Source organism: Mustela nivalis, assembly GCF_964662115.1.
Source record: "Mustela nivalis genome assembly, chromosome: X".
Lineage (NCBI taxonomy): Eukaryota > Metazoa > Chordata > Mammalia > Carnivora > Mustelidae > Mustela > Mustela nivalis.
The window spans coordinates 57,537,755-57,554,661 of record NC_139040.1 but is presented as its reverse complement, the minus strand read 5'-3'; the positions used below and the strand labels follow the sequence as shown (position 1 = coordinate 57,554,661).

At 33.3% G+C, this 16,907-nt stretch overlaps 1 protein-coding gene across 2 annotated transcripts in view; it reads left to right on the top strand.

The window, feature by feature from the left end:
- The window catches only part of CYLC1 (cylicin 1), a 105,037-nt gene that overhangs the window by 29,505 nt on the left and 58,625 nt on the right, over positions 1 to 16,907 (top strand). For both annotated transcript variants that reach the window (XM_082718429.1, XM_082718430.1), the window contains exon 2: positions 3,492 to 3,542. In XM_082718429.1, coding sequence (XP_082574555.1) covers positions 3,492 to 3,542 — 51 coding nt within the window. The remainder of the gene's footprint in view (positions 1 to 3,491; positions 3,543 to 16,907) is intronic.

The window sequence follows — 16,907 nt, the reverse complement described above, 5'->3', positions numbered from 1 at the left end:
TTTTCCTTTTCCTTGAAAGGTAGCAGGTGTTTGTAACTAGCTTTCTTGGTCTGCTTCCTGTCTATAAATTTTAGAAGTTTAATGGTCTTCTTTCTTTTTTCTATCCCTGTCCTTTTAGGTCCAATTGGAAACAGTTCTGCTTACATAACATTCTTTTAAAATATATGGGATTCTTGTGTATATTGTGAGAATTTATACCATTACACAAGTTGCTCCTCCACATTGTCCTTCTTGTTTAATCTCATCTCCATTCCTAAAATTTACTAAGATGCATTAGTGGATCCATGGGTCATATTAGGTATTTGTTACAGGAGCACCCACTAGTGGTACAAAAATTTGTATTAATTATTTATTGTTGCTGTAGAAAAATACCACAAACTCAGTGGGAAAAAAAAAAACCACAAATTTATCTGCTTACAGTTCTGGAGGTCATAAGTCTTAGACCAGTGTTACTAGACTAAAATCAAGGTGTCAGCAAAGTTGATTTTTTCTAATGGCTCTGAAGAGAAAACAAATTTTCCTGCATAGTTTTAGTATCTAGGGACCACCTGAATTCTCTGGCTTGTGTCCCTTCACCAATTCTACAAACTGAATAAATCCAATCTCTATTTTCATCATCAGATTGCTTTATCATTCTCCAAATTTCTTGTTTTTATCTTATAAGATCACTGGGGAATAAATTTAGTGCTTTTCTGATTAATCCATAAAATTTAATGATTTCATAATTCTTAACCATATATGTGAAGTTCCTTTCTCCATATAAGATAATACTCTCAAGTCTCAGGGGTTCAGATATGGACATTTTGTGAGGTCATTCATCAGGCTTTCAAAGTATTCAATATTTATTTTTTGAATGAATAATTGAATGAAAACCACATCATATTTCTTATTCAAATTTGAAGAATTGACTCATTCCATTGTCAGAGAATACAGTTTCAAGAACAGTAATGAATTAAATAAAAGTAAAAAAAAAAAACAAGAAGAATAGGTTATGTTTATTTAAAAACAAGATTTGAAGTAAGGGATATGTAAATGAAGAAGGAATAAAGAATTTTGAGAGCAGGATTTCACTTCAGAACAAAGAACAGGGAATTCCAGGCCTGAGTGTCTTCATTGATCAATTCTTCCAAAAACCAAAGGAAGAAATAGCAATTATTTACAAAATCTTCCGAAATCTGGAAAAAAAAATAAATATTTATCAACTTGTTCTACTAGAACAGAGTAACCTTAATTTAAAAATCTCACAATGTGCTTAATAGAAAATAAAATAATAGTCCTATGTCTTTCATAAACATAAATTCCAAAATGCTTAAGCATTTTATCAAATTCAATACATGGAAAGCATATTATAGCACAACCAAATGAGTCTTATTTCAAGTCAGTTTAACATTTGAAATTCACCTTGCTCAGCAGGGAATCTGCTTCTCTCCCCCCTCTCTTTGCCCCTCTCCCATTTTCTCTCTCTCTAAAAATAAATAAATCTCTTTAAAAAAGAAAACTCTACAAAAGCACAATAATTATTAGCTATCGTTCTTACTATTGCTATGACTCTATCATTTCTTTCAAACTATTTTATTATGAGGTTCAAAGAAGAAATATGTCTTTCATACTATTTTGTTTTGTTTTCTTTCACATCTCCATTTTTGGAAAAAAGGAAGTGTGGTATAGTCCATCATCACTGAATAAAAGAAACCTAGCATGTTATTCTATTCCTTTATGATTATAGTTTTTTGCGTCTTGTTTAAGAAATATTTACTCCACTAACATTAAAATTACCTCCTGAAAGCATTTTGTTTTAGTTTTCATCTTTATGTCTATAATACATCTAGGGCTGATTTGGGTTAGTAATGTAAGATAAGGATCAAGAATTACATTTTTTTCTTCTTGAAAATACCAAATAATGGGAAGCCTTTGTGGCTAAGTCATTAAGTTTTTGCCTTTGGCTCAGGCCATAATCCCGGCATCCAGGTATAGAGCTGGTCATTGTCCCTCTCTGTCTCCTCTTGCTTATGTTCCCTCTCTCACTAACTCTCTCTGTCAAATAAATAAATTAAATATTAAAAAGAAAAAGAAAATACCAAACTGATCAGTACCATTTGTTGAAAGCACTCTTTCCCTAATGCATAAGAACTTTGGGATAATTCATGTGACCATATCTTTATAGGTATCCTTTTTGTATTTTCTATTCTGTTCCATTGGTTATTTGTTTTTGTGCCAACATTACATTGTCTTAACTGTTGTCTTTGTATCATAAGTTGATATATTGATATTGGTAATGTATATCTCTCCATTTTTTCAAATTATCTTGGATATTCTTGGATTTTTCATGTCCATGTAAAATTTCAAATCAAGTATCAGCTTTCAAAAATGTCAAAAACTGTTTTTGAGATTGCATTGAATCAATGTATCAATGTGGGAAGAAATGTTATACATATAGTATTCTGTCTTCCAATTCCTAAACATGGTATATACATCCATTTATTGATGTCTACTTTAATTTAAATTAATATTGGTTTCCACCCTCAGTGTAGACATTATACTGTTATATTTTTAGATTTGTTCCTAAGAATCTGGTCTTCATGATATTATCATGTAAGTGGTATTAGTAAAATATTTTCTAATTGTATTGCTGTGTATAGAAATATAACTGATTTTTGTAGCTAGTCTTTGTATCTGAGAATTTCTCTAAATTCATTTATTAATTCTGATTGTGCATTTGAAACATTTTGGATTTTCTGTGTAAATGGACTTGCTGCCTGCAAAAATAACAATTTTATTTCTTTTTATACTAATTAAGCAATGCTGGTGCCCCTCTATTGCTTAATACTGCTTAAAATACACTTCCAAATAGTATATTTTAATATAATTTTAATTTATTTTTCCTTGCTTTATTGCATAGATTAGGACTTCTAGTATAATGTCAAATTGTAGTTGAACTATGGACATCCTTCTTATTCCTCAGCTCAACAGGAGTGCTTCCATTTCACCATTGAATGTTACATTAGTTCTAGATTTCTGTAGATTTCTTTTATCAGTTTAAAGTTTCCTTTCATTTATTCTTTGTTAAAAATTTAACTGTAAATCAACATCAGATATTTTTAAAGATTTTTTTTTCTGTATACTGAAATGGTTGAGTGATTTTCTATCCTTTATTCTAATGAGTTAAAGTGATGAAAGTCGAATGTTAAACTAACTAGAAATAAGACTCATTTGGTTGTGATATAATATGCTTCCTATGTATTGAATCTGATAAAATGTTTAAGCATTTTGGAATCTATGCTTATAAAAGATATAGGGCTATAGTTTTATTTTTATTAATCATCCTGTGAGGTTCTGTTTTTTAAATCAATTGGTGAGGTTCTGGTGTTTTTTGTTGTTGTTGTTGTTTGTTTGTTTTTTAGTTTACACTGTTTTCAAAGAACAAGTTGGTAAGTGTTTCCCTTTTCTTAGACTTTGGAAGAGTTTGTAAATAATTGTTATTTCTTCCTTAGGTTTTTGGGAGAATTGATCAATGACATCCAGACCTGGAAATCTCTACGTTGGTAAGTTTTTTTAATTATCAAGTTAACAGCTTTAGATACATACAGTAATTCAAAATTTCTGTTTCAGCTTTAACAGAAGGGATTTTCTTATTTCAACTAAATTTTTAAATTTATGTGCATAGACTTTTGCTTTCTTTTCACATCTGTTGTCTTTACTTTTTTTTTTCTCTTGCATACATTGACTTCAATCTGTTGTTTGGTTTATAGCTCCTTGAGATAAATACATAAACCATTTATTTTCAACTTGTAATATATGAATTTTAAACTATCAAATTCTTGGGAGTTCTTTGCATCTGTCTATATTTCATTATCATAGTTTTCTTAATGATGTACAACTAATAGTTAAAATATTTTCTAATTTACATTGTAATTGACTCTGTAACCCATAGATTGTATTGTTAATTTCCAAATGTTTATATTTTTCAAAGTTTTCTTTTTGTTGTTGATTTCTAGCTTTATTCAGTTGCGGTCACCAAATATAATGCCATATAATTTCAGTATTTTGATACTTGTTAAAATTTAATTTATGGCCCAGTCTATGATCACTTTTGTTAAACATTCGATGTGAACTTGAAAATAATGTGTATTGTGCAATTGTTTGCTGTAGTGTCTTCAAATTGGGTCATTTTGTTAATAATGCTATCCAAATTTTCTATAGCTCTACTAATACATTTTATCTAATTGCTCTGTCAGTTACTAAGTGTACTAAAGTTTCCAATTGTATTGTGAGTTTCTTATTGCTTTTAGTTGTATAAATTTTTGCCTATGTATTTTACAGCTACAAAAGTGAATACATGAAAATTTAGAATTGCTATATTTTCCTATGGGATGACCCATTTACGATTATAAGATGTTTCACTTATCTTTATTTATGTTAAACTTAACTTTCACCCATTACTGTGTGCACAGTGCCTACTCCATTAAAAAAATAATCTCTGGATGCCTGGGTGGCTCAGTTGGTTAAGCAACTCCCTTCAGCTCAAGTCATGATTGTGGAGTCCCATATCGAGTCCCACATCTGACTCCTTCCTTGACAGGGAGTCTGCTTCTCCCACTGACCTCTTTCCTTTCATGCTCGCTCTCTCCCTCTCTCTCTCTCTCTCTCAAATAAATAAAATAAAATCTTAAAAAATATTTAAAATAATAATCTTCTATGTAACCATGAATATTGGAACACTGCATCAAAAACTAATGATATATTTTACGGTGACTAAAATAATACATTAAAAAATAAAATAGGGCACCTGCGTGGCTCAGTTGGTTAAGCCAGTGTCTTCGGCTCAGGTAATGATCCCAGAGTACCAGAATTGAGTCCCACATCAGACTCCTTGCTTGACAGGGAGTCTGCTTCTCCCTCTGACTTTATCTCCTCTTATGCACTCTCTCTTTCTCAAATAAATAAAAATAAAATCTTAAAAAAATAAAGTGAAAAAAATCTTTATGTGTTTTTCTTTGACTTTTTTGGGGGGGAGGAGATTAGTGTTTTTATATTCTTTGGCAAAATAACCAGTAGTAGATTTACTGGATCAAATGGTAATTTTATTCTTAATTTTTGGATGATCCCCCATGCAATCCTCCTCAGTGGCTGCACCAGTTTTTATTACCAAAAACTGTATATTAGGGTTCCTTTTTCTTCACATCTTCACCAACACAATTTTATTTTTGTGTTTTTGATTTTAGCTATTAATATAGGAATGAGGTGATATCTCACTGTGGTTTTATTTTAAGATTCTTATTTATTTTAGAGAGAGAGTGAGAGAGAGAGAGTGGGGAGAAAGAGAGAGAGGGAGAGAGTGAATCTCAACCAGACTACCCACTGAGTTCAGAGCTCAATGTGGGGATTCAATTTCATGACCCTGAAATCATAACCGGAGATGAAAACAAGAGACAGACACCTAACTGACTGAGCCTCCAAGGTACTCCTCACTGGGATTTTGATTTGCATTTCCCTTATGATGAGTATTGTTGAACATATTTTTATATCTGTTAATCGTAAGGATGTCTTCTTGGGAGATATGTCTGTTCATATCTTCTGCCCATTTATCACTGGAATATTTTTTGAGGGATTGAGTTTTATAAGTTTTTATGTATTTTTGATACTAAGCCTTAATCAGATATGTCATTTCCAAATATCTTCTCCTGTTCAGTAAGTTGTATTTTAGATTAATTTTTGGTGCTTCTTTTGTTGTGCAGAAGTTTTGTTTTTGTTTTTGTTTTGATGTGGTCCCAAAAGTTTATTTTTGCTTTTGTTTTCCTTGCCTCAGGAGTAATATATAGCAAAACATTGTATGGCCGATGTCAGAGAAATTACTGCCTGTGCCCTCATCTAGGAGTTTTATGGCTTCAGGTCCTACATTTAGATTTTATTCCAGTTGGATTTTATTTTTGTGTATGATGTGAAAAAGTGGTTCAGTTTCATTTTTTTCTCTTTCATTCAGCCACCCCATTTTCCTAACACCATTTGTTCAAGAGAATTTTTTCTATTGCATATACTTGCCACATTTGTCATAGATTAATTGACCATATAATCATTAGTTTATTTCTGGGGATTATATATACAGCTTGGCTGCATATCTTGAAAGCTAGGACTCTAATACTTCGTGTGTCATTCTTTTTCAAGATATCTTTGGCTATTCAAAGTCTTTTTTGTTGTTGTTTTCATATTACTGTTAAAACTATTTATTCTAGTACTGTGGAAACTGCAGTTAGTATTTTGGTAAGGGTTGCATTAAATCTGTAGATTGCTTTGTGTAGTATGCTCATTTTAACAATATTTGCTCTTCCAATCTGCGAGCATGGAATATCTTTTCATTCACCTTGTTTTCACTTTCTTTCATCAAAGTTTTATAGTTTTCAGAGTTCAGGCCTTTCATCTCGTTGGTTAAGTTTATTCCTAGACATTTTATTATTTTAGGTTCAATTGTAAATGGGGTTATTTTCTTAAGTTCACTTTCTGCTATTTTATCATTAGTATATAAAAAAGCAATGGATTTTTTGTATTCATTTTGTATCCTGTGATCTTATGTATTTGTTTAGCAATACAAGTAGTTTAGCAAAACGAGTAGCTTTTTTTTTTTTTAATGGAGTCTTTAGGGTTTTCTGTATGTACTATCATGTCATCTGCAAATATTGAGAACTTTACTTCACCCTTAGTGATTTAGTTGTCTTATTTTTTTCTCTTTATGATTGCTGAAGGTCGCACTTCCAATACTGTGTTGAATAAAAGTGTTAAGAGTGGGCTTGTCTTGTCTTAGGGAAATTCTCCGACTTTTTCCCAATGAATAAGATGTTAGCTGTGGGTTTTCCATATATGGCCTTCATTATGTTGAGGTATGTTCCCTCTAAATCTACTTTGCTAAGGGTTTTTACCATGAATTGATGCTGCAACTTGTCAAAATTTTTTTTGCATCTATTGAAATAATCATGTAATTTTTAATTTTTTTCTCTTATGTGATCTATCACATTGATAAATTTGTAAACATTGAACCACCATTTCATCTTTGGAATAAATGTCACTTAATTGTGGTGATGCTTTTTTAAATGTATTTTTTGATTTCAGGTTACTAGTATTTTTGCATCTAAGTTCAGAGTTCATCAGAGATACCATCCTGTAGCTCTCTCTCTCCCTCTGTGTCTCTCCCTCAGTCTTTATCTGGTTTTGGTATCAGGGTAATGCTGCTGTCATACAATGGTTTCAGAATCTTTCCATCCTCTACTTGTTAGAGCAATTTGAGAAGTATAGGTATTATCTCTTCACATGTTTGGTAGAATTCACCTGTAAAACCATCTAGTCCTGGACTTGAATTTGTTGGGAAATTATTATTATTATTATTATTATTATTATTGATTCAGTTTCATCGGTGCTAATCAGTCTGTTCAAATTTTCTATTTCTTCTTTGTTCAGTTCTGGGAGATTATATGTTTCTAGGAATATATCTATTTCTTCCAGGTTTTCCAATTGGTTGGCATTTTTTTTTCATAGTATTATTTTACACTCCTTTCTATTTCTGTCATGCTAATTATTATTTCGTATCTTTCATTTCTTAATTTATTTGAATTCTCTGTCTGTTTTTTATGAATGTGGCTAAGATTGTATCAATTTTGTTGACATTTTCAAAGAACCAGGTCCTGGCTTCATTGATTTATACTATTATTAATTGCTATTATTTTTTAGTTTCTATTTAATCTATGATTGCTTTAATTTTTGTTATTTGCTTTTGCATTTTGTTTTTTCTTCATTTACTAGCTCCTTTGGGTGCAAGTCAAGTAGTTTATTTTAGATTTTTATTGTTGTTATTGTTGCTATTTGGGTTAAGATTGTATTGCTGTGAACTTCCTTCTTACAACATTTGCTGCATCCCTAAGATTTTTGATCATTATGCTATCTTTTTCTTTTGACCCCATGGGTTTTCTGATATCCTCTTTGATTTTCTGGTTGATCCATTTGTTGTTTAGTAGCATATTATTTAACCACCACATATTTTTGTTCTTTTCAGATTATTTTTTTGTGGTTGATTTCTAGTGTCACAGCATTGTGGTTAGAACGCTGCATGGTATGACTTCAATCTTTTTGAGTTTATTGAGACATATTTTGTGGTCTAATATATGATCTGTTTTGGAGAATACTCCCATGTGCACTTGAAAAGCATAGGTACCCTGATGATTTAGGATGGAATATTCTAAATATATCTATTATATCTTTCTAAATATATCTATTATATCTATCTGATCCAGTGTGTCATTCAAAGTCACTGTTACCCTGTTGATTTTCTGTTTGGATAATATACCCATTGGAGTAAGTAGGGTGTTAAATTCCCCTACTATTACTGTGTTATTACCAATTACTTCCTTTATGTATGTTATTAACTGTTTTATGTATTTGGTACTTCCATGTTGGGTGCATAGTTACATTGTGATATCTTCTTGGTCGATTGTTCCTTTAATGATTATGTCATGTCCTTCTTTGTGTCTTATTACAGTGTTTGTTTTAAAGTATATTATGTCTAAGTAAGCCTACCCTGGTGTCCTTTTCACTTCCATATGCATGATAAATGTTTTTCCATCTTTTCACTTTCAATCTCTGTGTGTCTTCAGGTCTGAAATGAGTTTCTTATAGGCAGACTAGAGATGGGTCTTGCTGTTTTACCCATTCTTCACCCTATGCCTTTGGATGTAGTGCTTAGTTCATTAAGATTCAAACTAATTATTGTTAGGTATGTACTTACTGACATTCTGCTATTTGTTTTATGGTTGTTTTTGTAGTTCTTCTTTGTTCCTTTATTCTCCCTCTCCTCTCACTGTTTGTTGGTTTTATTGATATATTTGTATTCTTTTTTTCTGTATTTTTTAATATCTGTTACTAGTTTTTGATTTACTATTACAAGTATATTAACATATAACATCTTATGCACATAGCAGTCTATATTAAGGTGATAGTCACTTTAGTTTGTACCTATTCTTTATTCCTTTCCCCCTTATGTTTTTGGTCTATGGTGTCATACTTCACAGTCTTTTATTTTGTAAATCCCAGGACTGATTTTTATAGATATGCTTAATTTTAATGCTTTTGTCCTCCCTACATTTTTACTCCTGCTTATGGTCTTTCTTTACCATTTTAATATTTATTGTATCACTGGTTTGTCATGAATTTCTTAACTTAACTTTAATTTCTCTGAAACTATCTGTCCTCCTATTTTAAAAGATAGTCTTGCTGGATAGACTATTCTTGATTTCAGGTTTTGTCTTGTTTTTGTTTTTGTTTCCCCCCTTTTCATTATTGTGAATATATCATGTCACTTTATTCTGGTCTACAAAGTTTCTGCTGAAAAATCCACAGATAGCCTTATGGGTTCCTTTGTAACTGATTTCTCTTGCTGCTTTAAAAATTCTCTCTTGGGGTGCCTGGGTGGCTCAGTCAGTTAAGCATCTGCCTTCAGCTCAGGTCATGATCCCAGGATCAAGTACCTTGTTGGGGGTACTTTGCTGAGCAGGGTGCCTGCTTCTCCCTCTCCCTCTGCCTGCAGCTCACCCTGCTTGTGCTCTCTCTTGCTCTCTCTTTCTCTCTGTGTGTCAAATAAATTTTTAAAAATCTTTTAAAAAATAAATAAAAATTCTCTCTTAATCTATACTTTTTTTGTAATTTTAATTACTATGAGTCTTTTTGTGGACCCCCCCAACAAGTTTTCTACCCCCTTTTCTCTCTTCTCCTTCTGGGATCCCTATAATGCAAATGTTATTATAGCTGATGATGTTTCTGAGTTACCTTAATGGTTTTTTTTCTCTCTCCTGTTTTGCTTGATTGCTTTGTCATTACTCTTACAAGTCACTGATCTGCTTCTTACTTTTATCTGTGATGTACTGCATCTTCTGTGTTTATAATTTCAGTTATTGAGTACTTCATCTCTGGTTCCTTTTATGTTTTCTTTCTCTGTGTTGAGGGTTTCATTGAGGTGTCCTCAATTATTTACTCAAATACAGTGATTATCTTTATAACCATTATTTTAAATTCTTCTATCAGTGATAGAGGGAGAAGGACAGAGAGTCTGAAGCACACTCCTACTGAGTACAAGCCTTATCCCCAACCTTGAGGGAAATCATGACTTGAGCCGAAACTAAAAATCAGATGTTTAACCAACTGAGCCACGCAGGCACCCCACCTAGGAGAGTTTTAAAATACAAACTTCATTAAGCCACACCCAGAAATTCTTCTTCAAGGGTCTAAGAGCATTTGTAAGGCATGTTCACATTTATTTTTTTTTATATTTATTTTTTAATTTTTATAAACATATATTTTTATCCCCAGGGGTACAGGTCTGTGAATCACCAGGTTTACACACTTCACAGCACTCACCAAAGCACATACCCTCCCCAATGTCCATAATCCCACCCCCTTCTCCCAACCCCCTCCCCCCAGCAACCCTCAGTTTGTTTTGTGAGATTAAGAGTCACTTATGGTTTTTCTCCCTCCCAATCCCATCTTGTTTCATTGATACTTCTCCTACCCACTTAAGCCTCCATGTTGCATCACCACTTCCTCATATCAGGGAGATCATATGATAGTTGTCTTTCTCTGCTTGACTTATTTCACTAAGCATGATACGCTCTAGTTCCATCCATGTTGTTGCAAATGGCAAGATTTCATTTCTTTTGATGGCTGCATAGTATTCCATTGTGTATATATACCACCTCTTCTTGATCCATTCATCTGTGGATGGACATCTAGGTTCTTTCCATAGTTTGGCTATTGTGGACATTGCTGCTATAAACATTCGGGTGCATGTGCCCCTTTGGATCACTACATTTGTATCTTTAGGGTAAATACCCAATAGTGCAATTGTTGGGTCATAGGGCAGTTCTATTTTCAACATTCTGAGGAACCTCCATGCTGTTTTCCAGAGTGGCTGCACCAGCTTGCATTCCCACCAACAGTGTAGGAGGGTTCCCCTTTCTCCACATCCTCGCCAGCATCTGTCATTTCCTGACTTGTTGATTTTAGCCATTCTGACTGGTGTGAGGTGATATCTCATTGTGGTTTTGATTTGTATTTCCCTGATGCCGAGTGATATGGAGCACTTTTTCATGTGTCTGTTGGCCATCTGGATGTCTTCTTTGCAGAAATGTCTGTTCATGTCCTCTGCCCATTTCTTGATTGGATTATTAGTTCTTTGGGTGTTGAGTTTGCTAAGTTCTTTATAGATTCTGGACACTAGTCCTTTATCTGATATGTCATTAGCAAATATCTTCTCCCATTCTGTCAGTTGTCTTTTGATTTTGTTAACTGTTTCCTTTGCTGTGCAAAAGCTTTTGATCTTGATGAAATCCCAATAGTTCATTTTTTCCCTTGCTTCCCTTGCCTTTTGCGTTGCTCCTAGGAAGATGTTGCTGCAGCTGAGGTCGAAGAGGTTGCTGCCTGTGTTCTCCTCAAGGATTTTGATGGATTCCTTTCTCACATTGAGGTCCTTCATCCATTTGGAGTCTATTTTTGTGTGTGGTGTAAGGAAATGGTCCAATTTCATTTTTCTGGATGTGGCTGTCCAATTTTCCCAGCACCATTTATTGAAGAGGCTGTCTTTTTTCCATTGGACATTCTTTCCTGCTTTGTCGAAGATTAGTTGACCATAGAGTTGAGGGTCTATTTCTGGGCTCTCTATTCTGTTCCATTGATCTATGTGTCTGTTTTTGTGCCAGTACCATGCTGTCTTGATGATGATAGCTTTGTAATAGAGCTTGAAGTCCGGAATTGTGATGCCACCAACTTTGGCTTTCTTTTTCAATATTTTGATGTTCACATCTAGTTAAGGACAACTGGATTAGATTTTTTTTTTAAAGTAATGTATCCAAAATGTTTCCTAAGTAAGTTGGTAGTAATTTAATGATGAGTATGGACTAGGCTTTATGCTGGATACTAGAGCTTTACTTAGGAAATGAACATAGATTTGACACAAATATAAATACAAGTTAAATTAAGTAGTTACTCATAAAAATAAAAAGTTACATTTACTAACTTGATAATTAAAATCAGTTAAAAAATAAAGTTCCAAGATATATGTGTATATGAGTACAATCTCAGAATTACCAATGGTCACAACTCATTGTCCCTGAAAACTAGTAATGATGTAAAATTTTCAAAGCAAATTACACCATATCCTCAGTAAACATCATGATTATTGCCTAATTCAATGGGTACTTTTTGAATGGAAAATATTATAGAGTAATTTTTCCTGTGTGTAGAAACAATTCAAAATGCATATAAACACTTATCTGACCTTTTCAGATATCATTATATGTTTTAAGTTATGAGAACATTCAAAAGTTGTTGTGTTTCATTTTTTTCAAAACTTATTTAGTATGTGTAGAAAATAAGTGAGTTTCTACTTGTTTAGACACTTTCATTAGAGGATGAGGGAGCTGGTTTGATTTATTCTATAAAAATTTAATTAATTTTAGATTTTGTCAAATTTGTGTTTTTATTGTAGCTTTTGATCCGTGGTTTATTTTTCTTTAAGTTTCTGGTGAAAAATATACCTTTTTAAAAATAATTTCACTTAGGGTTGGGGAACTGTGTGTGATTTATAAGCAGACATTCTTAAAAAATGGACCAGGTCAGTGAATGCATAACATTTCTCAAAGTGTTGGTTGCAGCCCAAGATGGTGATATAGGAACACCCTGAACTCACCTCCTCCATGAAAAACACCAAATTACCCTTATTTATAGAACAATTACTCCTGAAGAAAAACTAAGGGCTGATTGAACCATTTCCACACAAAGATATAGAGAATGGCAAAGAGAACAACAGAAGAGATGGAGATACATTAAAAAATGGGAACCCTCACCCCTGATGCTGTGTACAATAGTAGAGAAGGATAGTACTGAGGGATCAAGAAGAGACTCCTTGCCCCTGGACACAGGGGAAAAAAGGCATGCTTTAACAGACCTATAACCCTGAGGCAAATAACACATTATATATTAATAAAAAAAGAAGAATTGACAAAAAACAAATAAAAATAAATTTAAAAACAACTAGTAGGTTCCATTTTAGTTTTGTTGATTATTATCTAAGGAATGGGAGAAGATAATCAGAAATTACATATCAGATAAAAGGCTAATTTCCAAAATCTATACAGAACTTATCAAACTCAAAAGCCCAAAACAAAAAATCCAGTCAAGAGATGGGCAAAAGACATGGACAGACTTTTATTTTTTTCTCCAAAGACATACAAATGGCTAAAGGCACATGAAAAAGTGTTCAATTTCAATCAACATCAGGGAAATACAAATAAAAACCACAGGGAAATACCATTTCACACTGGTCAGAATGGCTACAGTTAGCAACTTAGGAAACAGCAGATGTTGACTGATGTAGAGAATAACAGAAGATATAGAAAAAGGGGGACCCTCTTATGCTGCTGGTGGGAATGCAACCTAGTGCCACCCCTGTGGAAAACAGTATGGAGTTTCCTCAAAAAGTTAAAAATAAAACTACCATAGGACCCAGCAATTTCACTACTAGGTATTTATCCAAAGGATACAAAAATAGTGATTCAAAGAGACACCTGCACTCCCAATATTTATAGTGCCAATGTCTATCCACAAATGCCAAAATATGGGAAAAAACAGATGTCCATTGACAGATGAATGGATAAAGAACAGGTGGTCTGTATATACAATGGAATATTACTCAGCCATCAAAAAGAATGAAATCCTGCCATTTGCAAAGACATGGATGGAATTAGATGTTATTAAGCTAAGCAAGTATAAAATTAAAGTATAAGTGTAAATCAGTTATACTAAGACAAATACCATATGACTTCACTCATATGTGATATTTAAGAAACAAATCAGATGAACATAGGGGAAAAGAAGAAAAAAATAAAACAAGATAAGAACAGAGAAGGAGGCAATCCATGAGACTCTTCATTAGAGGGAACAAACAGGGTTGCTGGAGGGAAGTGGTGGGTGGATGGGATAATTGGGTGATGGGCACTTGATATCATAAGCACTGGGTGTTATAGGCAACTGATGAATTACTAAATTTTACCCCTGAAAATAATAATACTATAATACTGTATGTTAACTAAACTGAATTTTTTTAAAGATTTTATTTATTTATTTGACATATAGAGATCACAAGTAGGCAGAGAGGCAGGCAGAGAGAGAGGAGGAAGCAGACTCCCTGCTGAGCAGAGAGCCCAATGCGGGGCTCGATTCCAGAACCCTGAGATCATGGCCTGAGCCAAAGGCATTGACTTAACCCACTGACCCACCCAGGTGCCCCAACTAAACTGAATTTAAATTTAAAAAAGGGACACCTGGATGGCTCAGTTGGTTAAGCCGCTGCCTTCAGCTCAAGTTATGATCCCAGGGTCCTGGGATTGAGTCCCACATCGGGCTCCTTGCTCAGCGGGGAGTCTGCTTCTCTCTCTGCCTCTGCCTGCTTGTGTGCACTCTCTCTCTCTCTCTGACAAATAAATAAATAAAATCTTTTTAAAAAACCAGCAGTATCTGGAGCTGCTAAAAAAAAGACATAAAGTAAGTGAACAACTAGTATATAAAAGTGGCTACACTAGAACTCCACCAAATGGCAAAGTAGCTGCAGGAATGTTCTCCAAGTCAGAGGGACTAGAGAACAACACAGTTTATTTTTGCACTCCACCTTAAAAGCCCATACCAAGGTGGGGTCCAGACTCCATAACTAGTTGGTGTGGTTGACACAACAAGCTTGTAACTTCAGTGAGCTCAGGGTTCACAAGCTCACACCACTTTTAGTTGAGCCGGGGCACAAGAAAAATGCTGCTGTTTAAAAGGGTCCACAGAAGCTGTGGAAATGTTCTCTCACCCCCACATTAAACTCCCAGACTGGAATAAAGTCCAGTCCCACACAGTGAGCTTACAATCTCAGCTGGTTCAGTGTATACAAGCCAACACAGCCCTAGACATGCTGGAGCATGGCAAATCAGCCACATTTTTTTTTGTCCTGTTTTCTTTTTGTTCTTTTTTGTATTCTTTAACATTTTTATTTTTATTTTTTTCTTTCTTTAGAAGCTGCAGTTCAAATGGGCAACTATAATAGAAAAAAGTTAGCCTGAGAATGCTGCCAAATGATAGGAGAGCTGTTGGAATGCTTTCCAGATGGTAGGGATGAACATGCATAATCTAAACTCTTCCTTTACTTTGAAAGCACAGACCAGTGCAGTCTGAGAACCCTAACTGACCTGCCACTTCAATGAATCCTGGGTCTCAGCAGCAGATTAGCAGATATAGAAGAATATATCAATGATCTGGAAGGCAGGGCAATGTAAAATACTCAAAATAAAGGACCAGAAGAGAAAGAAAAATGTAATTTGAGAATAAGTTAAAGGAACTCTTAGACAACATAAAGGAAACAAATTCTCACCTCATAGAAGCCCCAGAAGAAGAAGAGAGAGAGAAGGATAGGAAAAAAGTATTTGAAGAAATAATACTGAAACATTCCCTAACACAGGGAAGGAAATAGAGACCCAATCCAAGAAACACTGAGAATTCCACACAAGATGACCCCAAAAATGTCCACACCATGACAAGATAATTAAAATGTCAAAAGTTAAAGATAGAGAACCTTAAAACAGTAAGAGAGAAGCGAAAAGTTACCGACAAGGGAAAACCCAAGGCTTCAGCAGAATCTTTGCAGGCCTGGAAGGAATGGAATGACATATTCAAAAGGCTGAGAGGAAATACCTACATCCAAGGATACTCTACCTGACAAGATTATTCAGATTTGATGGAGAGATAAAGAATTTCCACAAAAAATAAAAGAGTTTATCACAAATAAACCAGTTATATGAAAAAATTATAAAGGGACTTTAAAGTAAAAAAAAAAAGTGACCCTAATTAGACATAAAAAAATTACTAATAAAAACATAAAAAGACTTGAATATATATATTCATATATAAATAATATATAAATAATTATTATATATATGACCATGTACATATATATAAAACATGGAAGAAGGAGTAAAAAAGAAGGAAAAGAGAAAAATAAATTAGTTTTTTAAAGTCTTTGAACTTAAATGACAACAAAATTAATATAGATTGCTATTTACATAGGATTTTTATATGAACCTCATAACAAACACAAACCCAAAACCTATGATAGATATATAAAAAACAAAGAGAATGGAAGACAAATGTAAGACTATAAAAAAGAAAGAAAACAAGAGAAGAAGAAAGGAAAAAAGAAGAATTGCAAAAAGAACCAGAAAACAATTAACAAAATGAAAATAAGTACATGTCAAGAATTACTTTAAAATTAAATGACTTAAATTATTTAATCAAAGACATAGGATGGTGGAATGGATAAAAAATAAACCTAACGTCTGTATATGCTGCTGACAAGAGACAGACTTCAGACCTATAGATAAAGAGACTAAATGTGAAGGGATTAAAAAAACACACATACTAAGCAAATGGAAACAAAAGAAAAGGTAGTGATACTGAAGTCAGAAAAAATAGACTTTATTTATTTGCTTATTGGAAAATAGACTTTAAAACAAAGACTTTTTACAAAAGACAAAAGGAAAACTTTATATAATGATACTCCAACAGGAGGCTACAACAATTATAAAATCTACAGACCCAACAGTGAAGGACCTAAATACATAAAATAAATATTAACAGAAATAAAAGGAAAAATTGATGACAATGCATTATAGTAAGATACTTTCCACCCCACTTATATCAATGGATAGATCACCTGGGCAGAAAATTAACAAAGAAATAATGTCTTTGAATGACACATTGGGCAAGATCATCATAAGAGGTATATACAGAACATTCCATCCAAAAACAATAGAATATCCATTATTTTCAAGTGTGCATGAATGTTC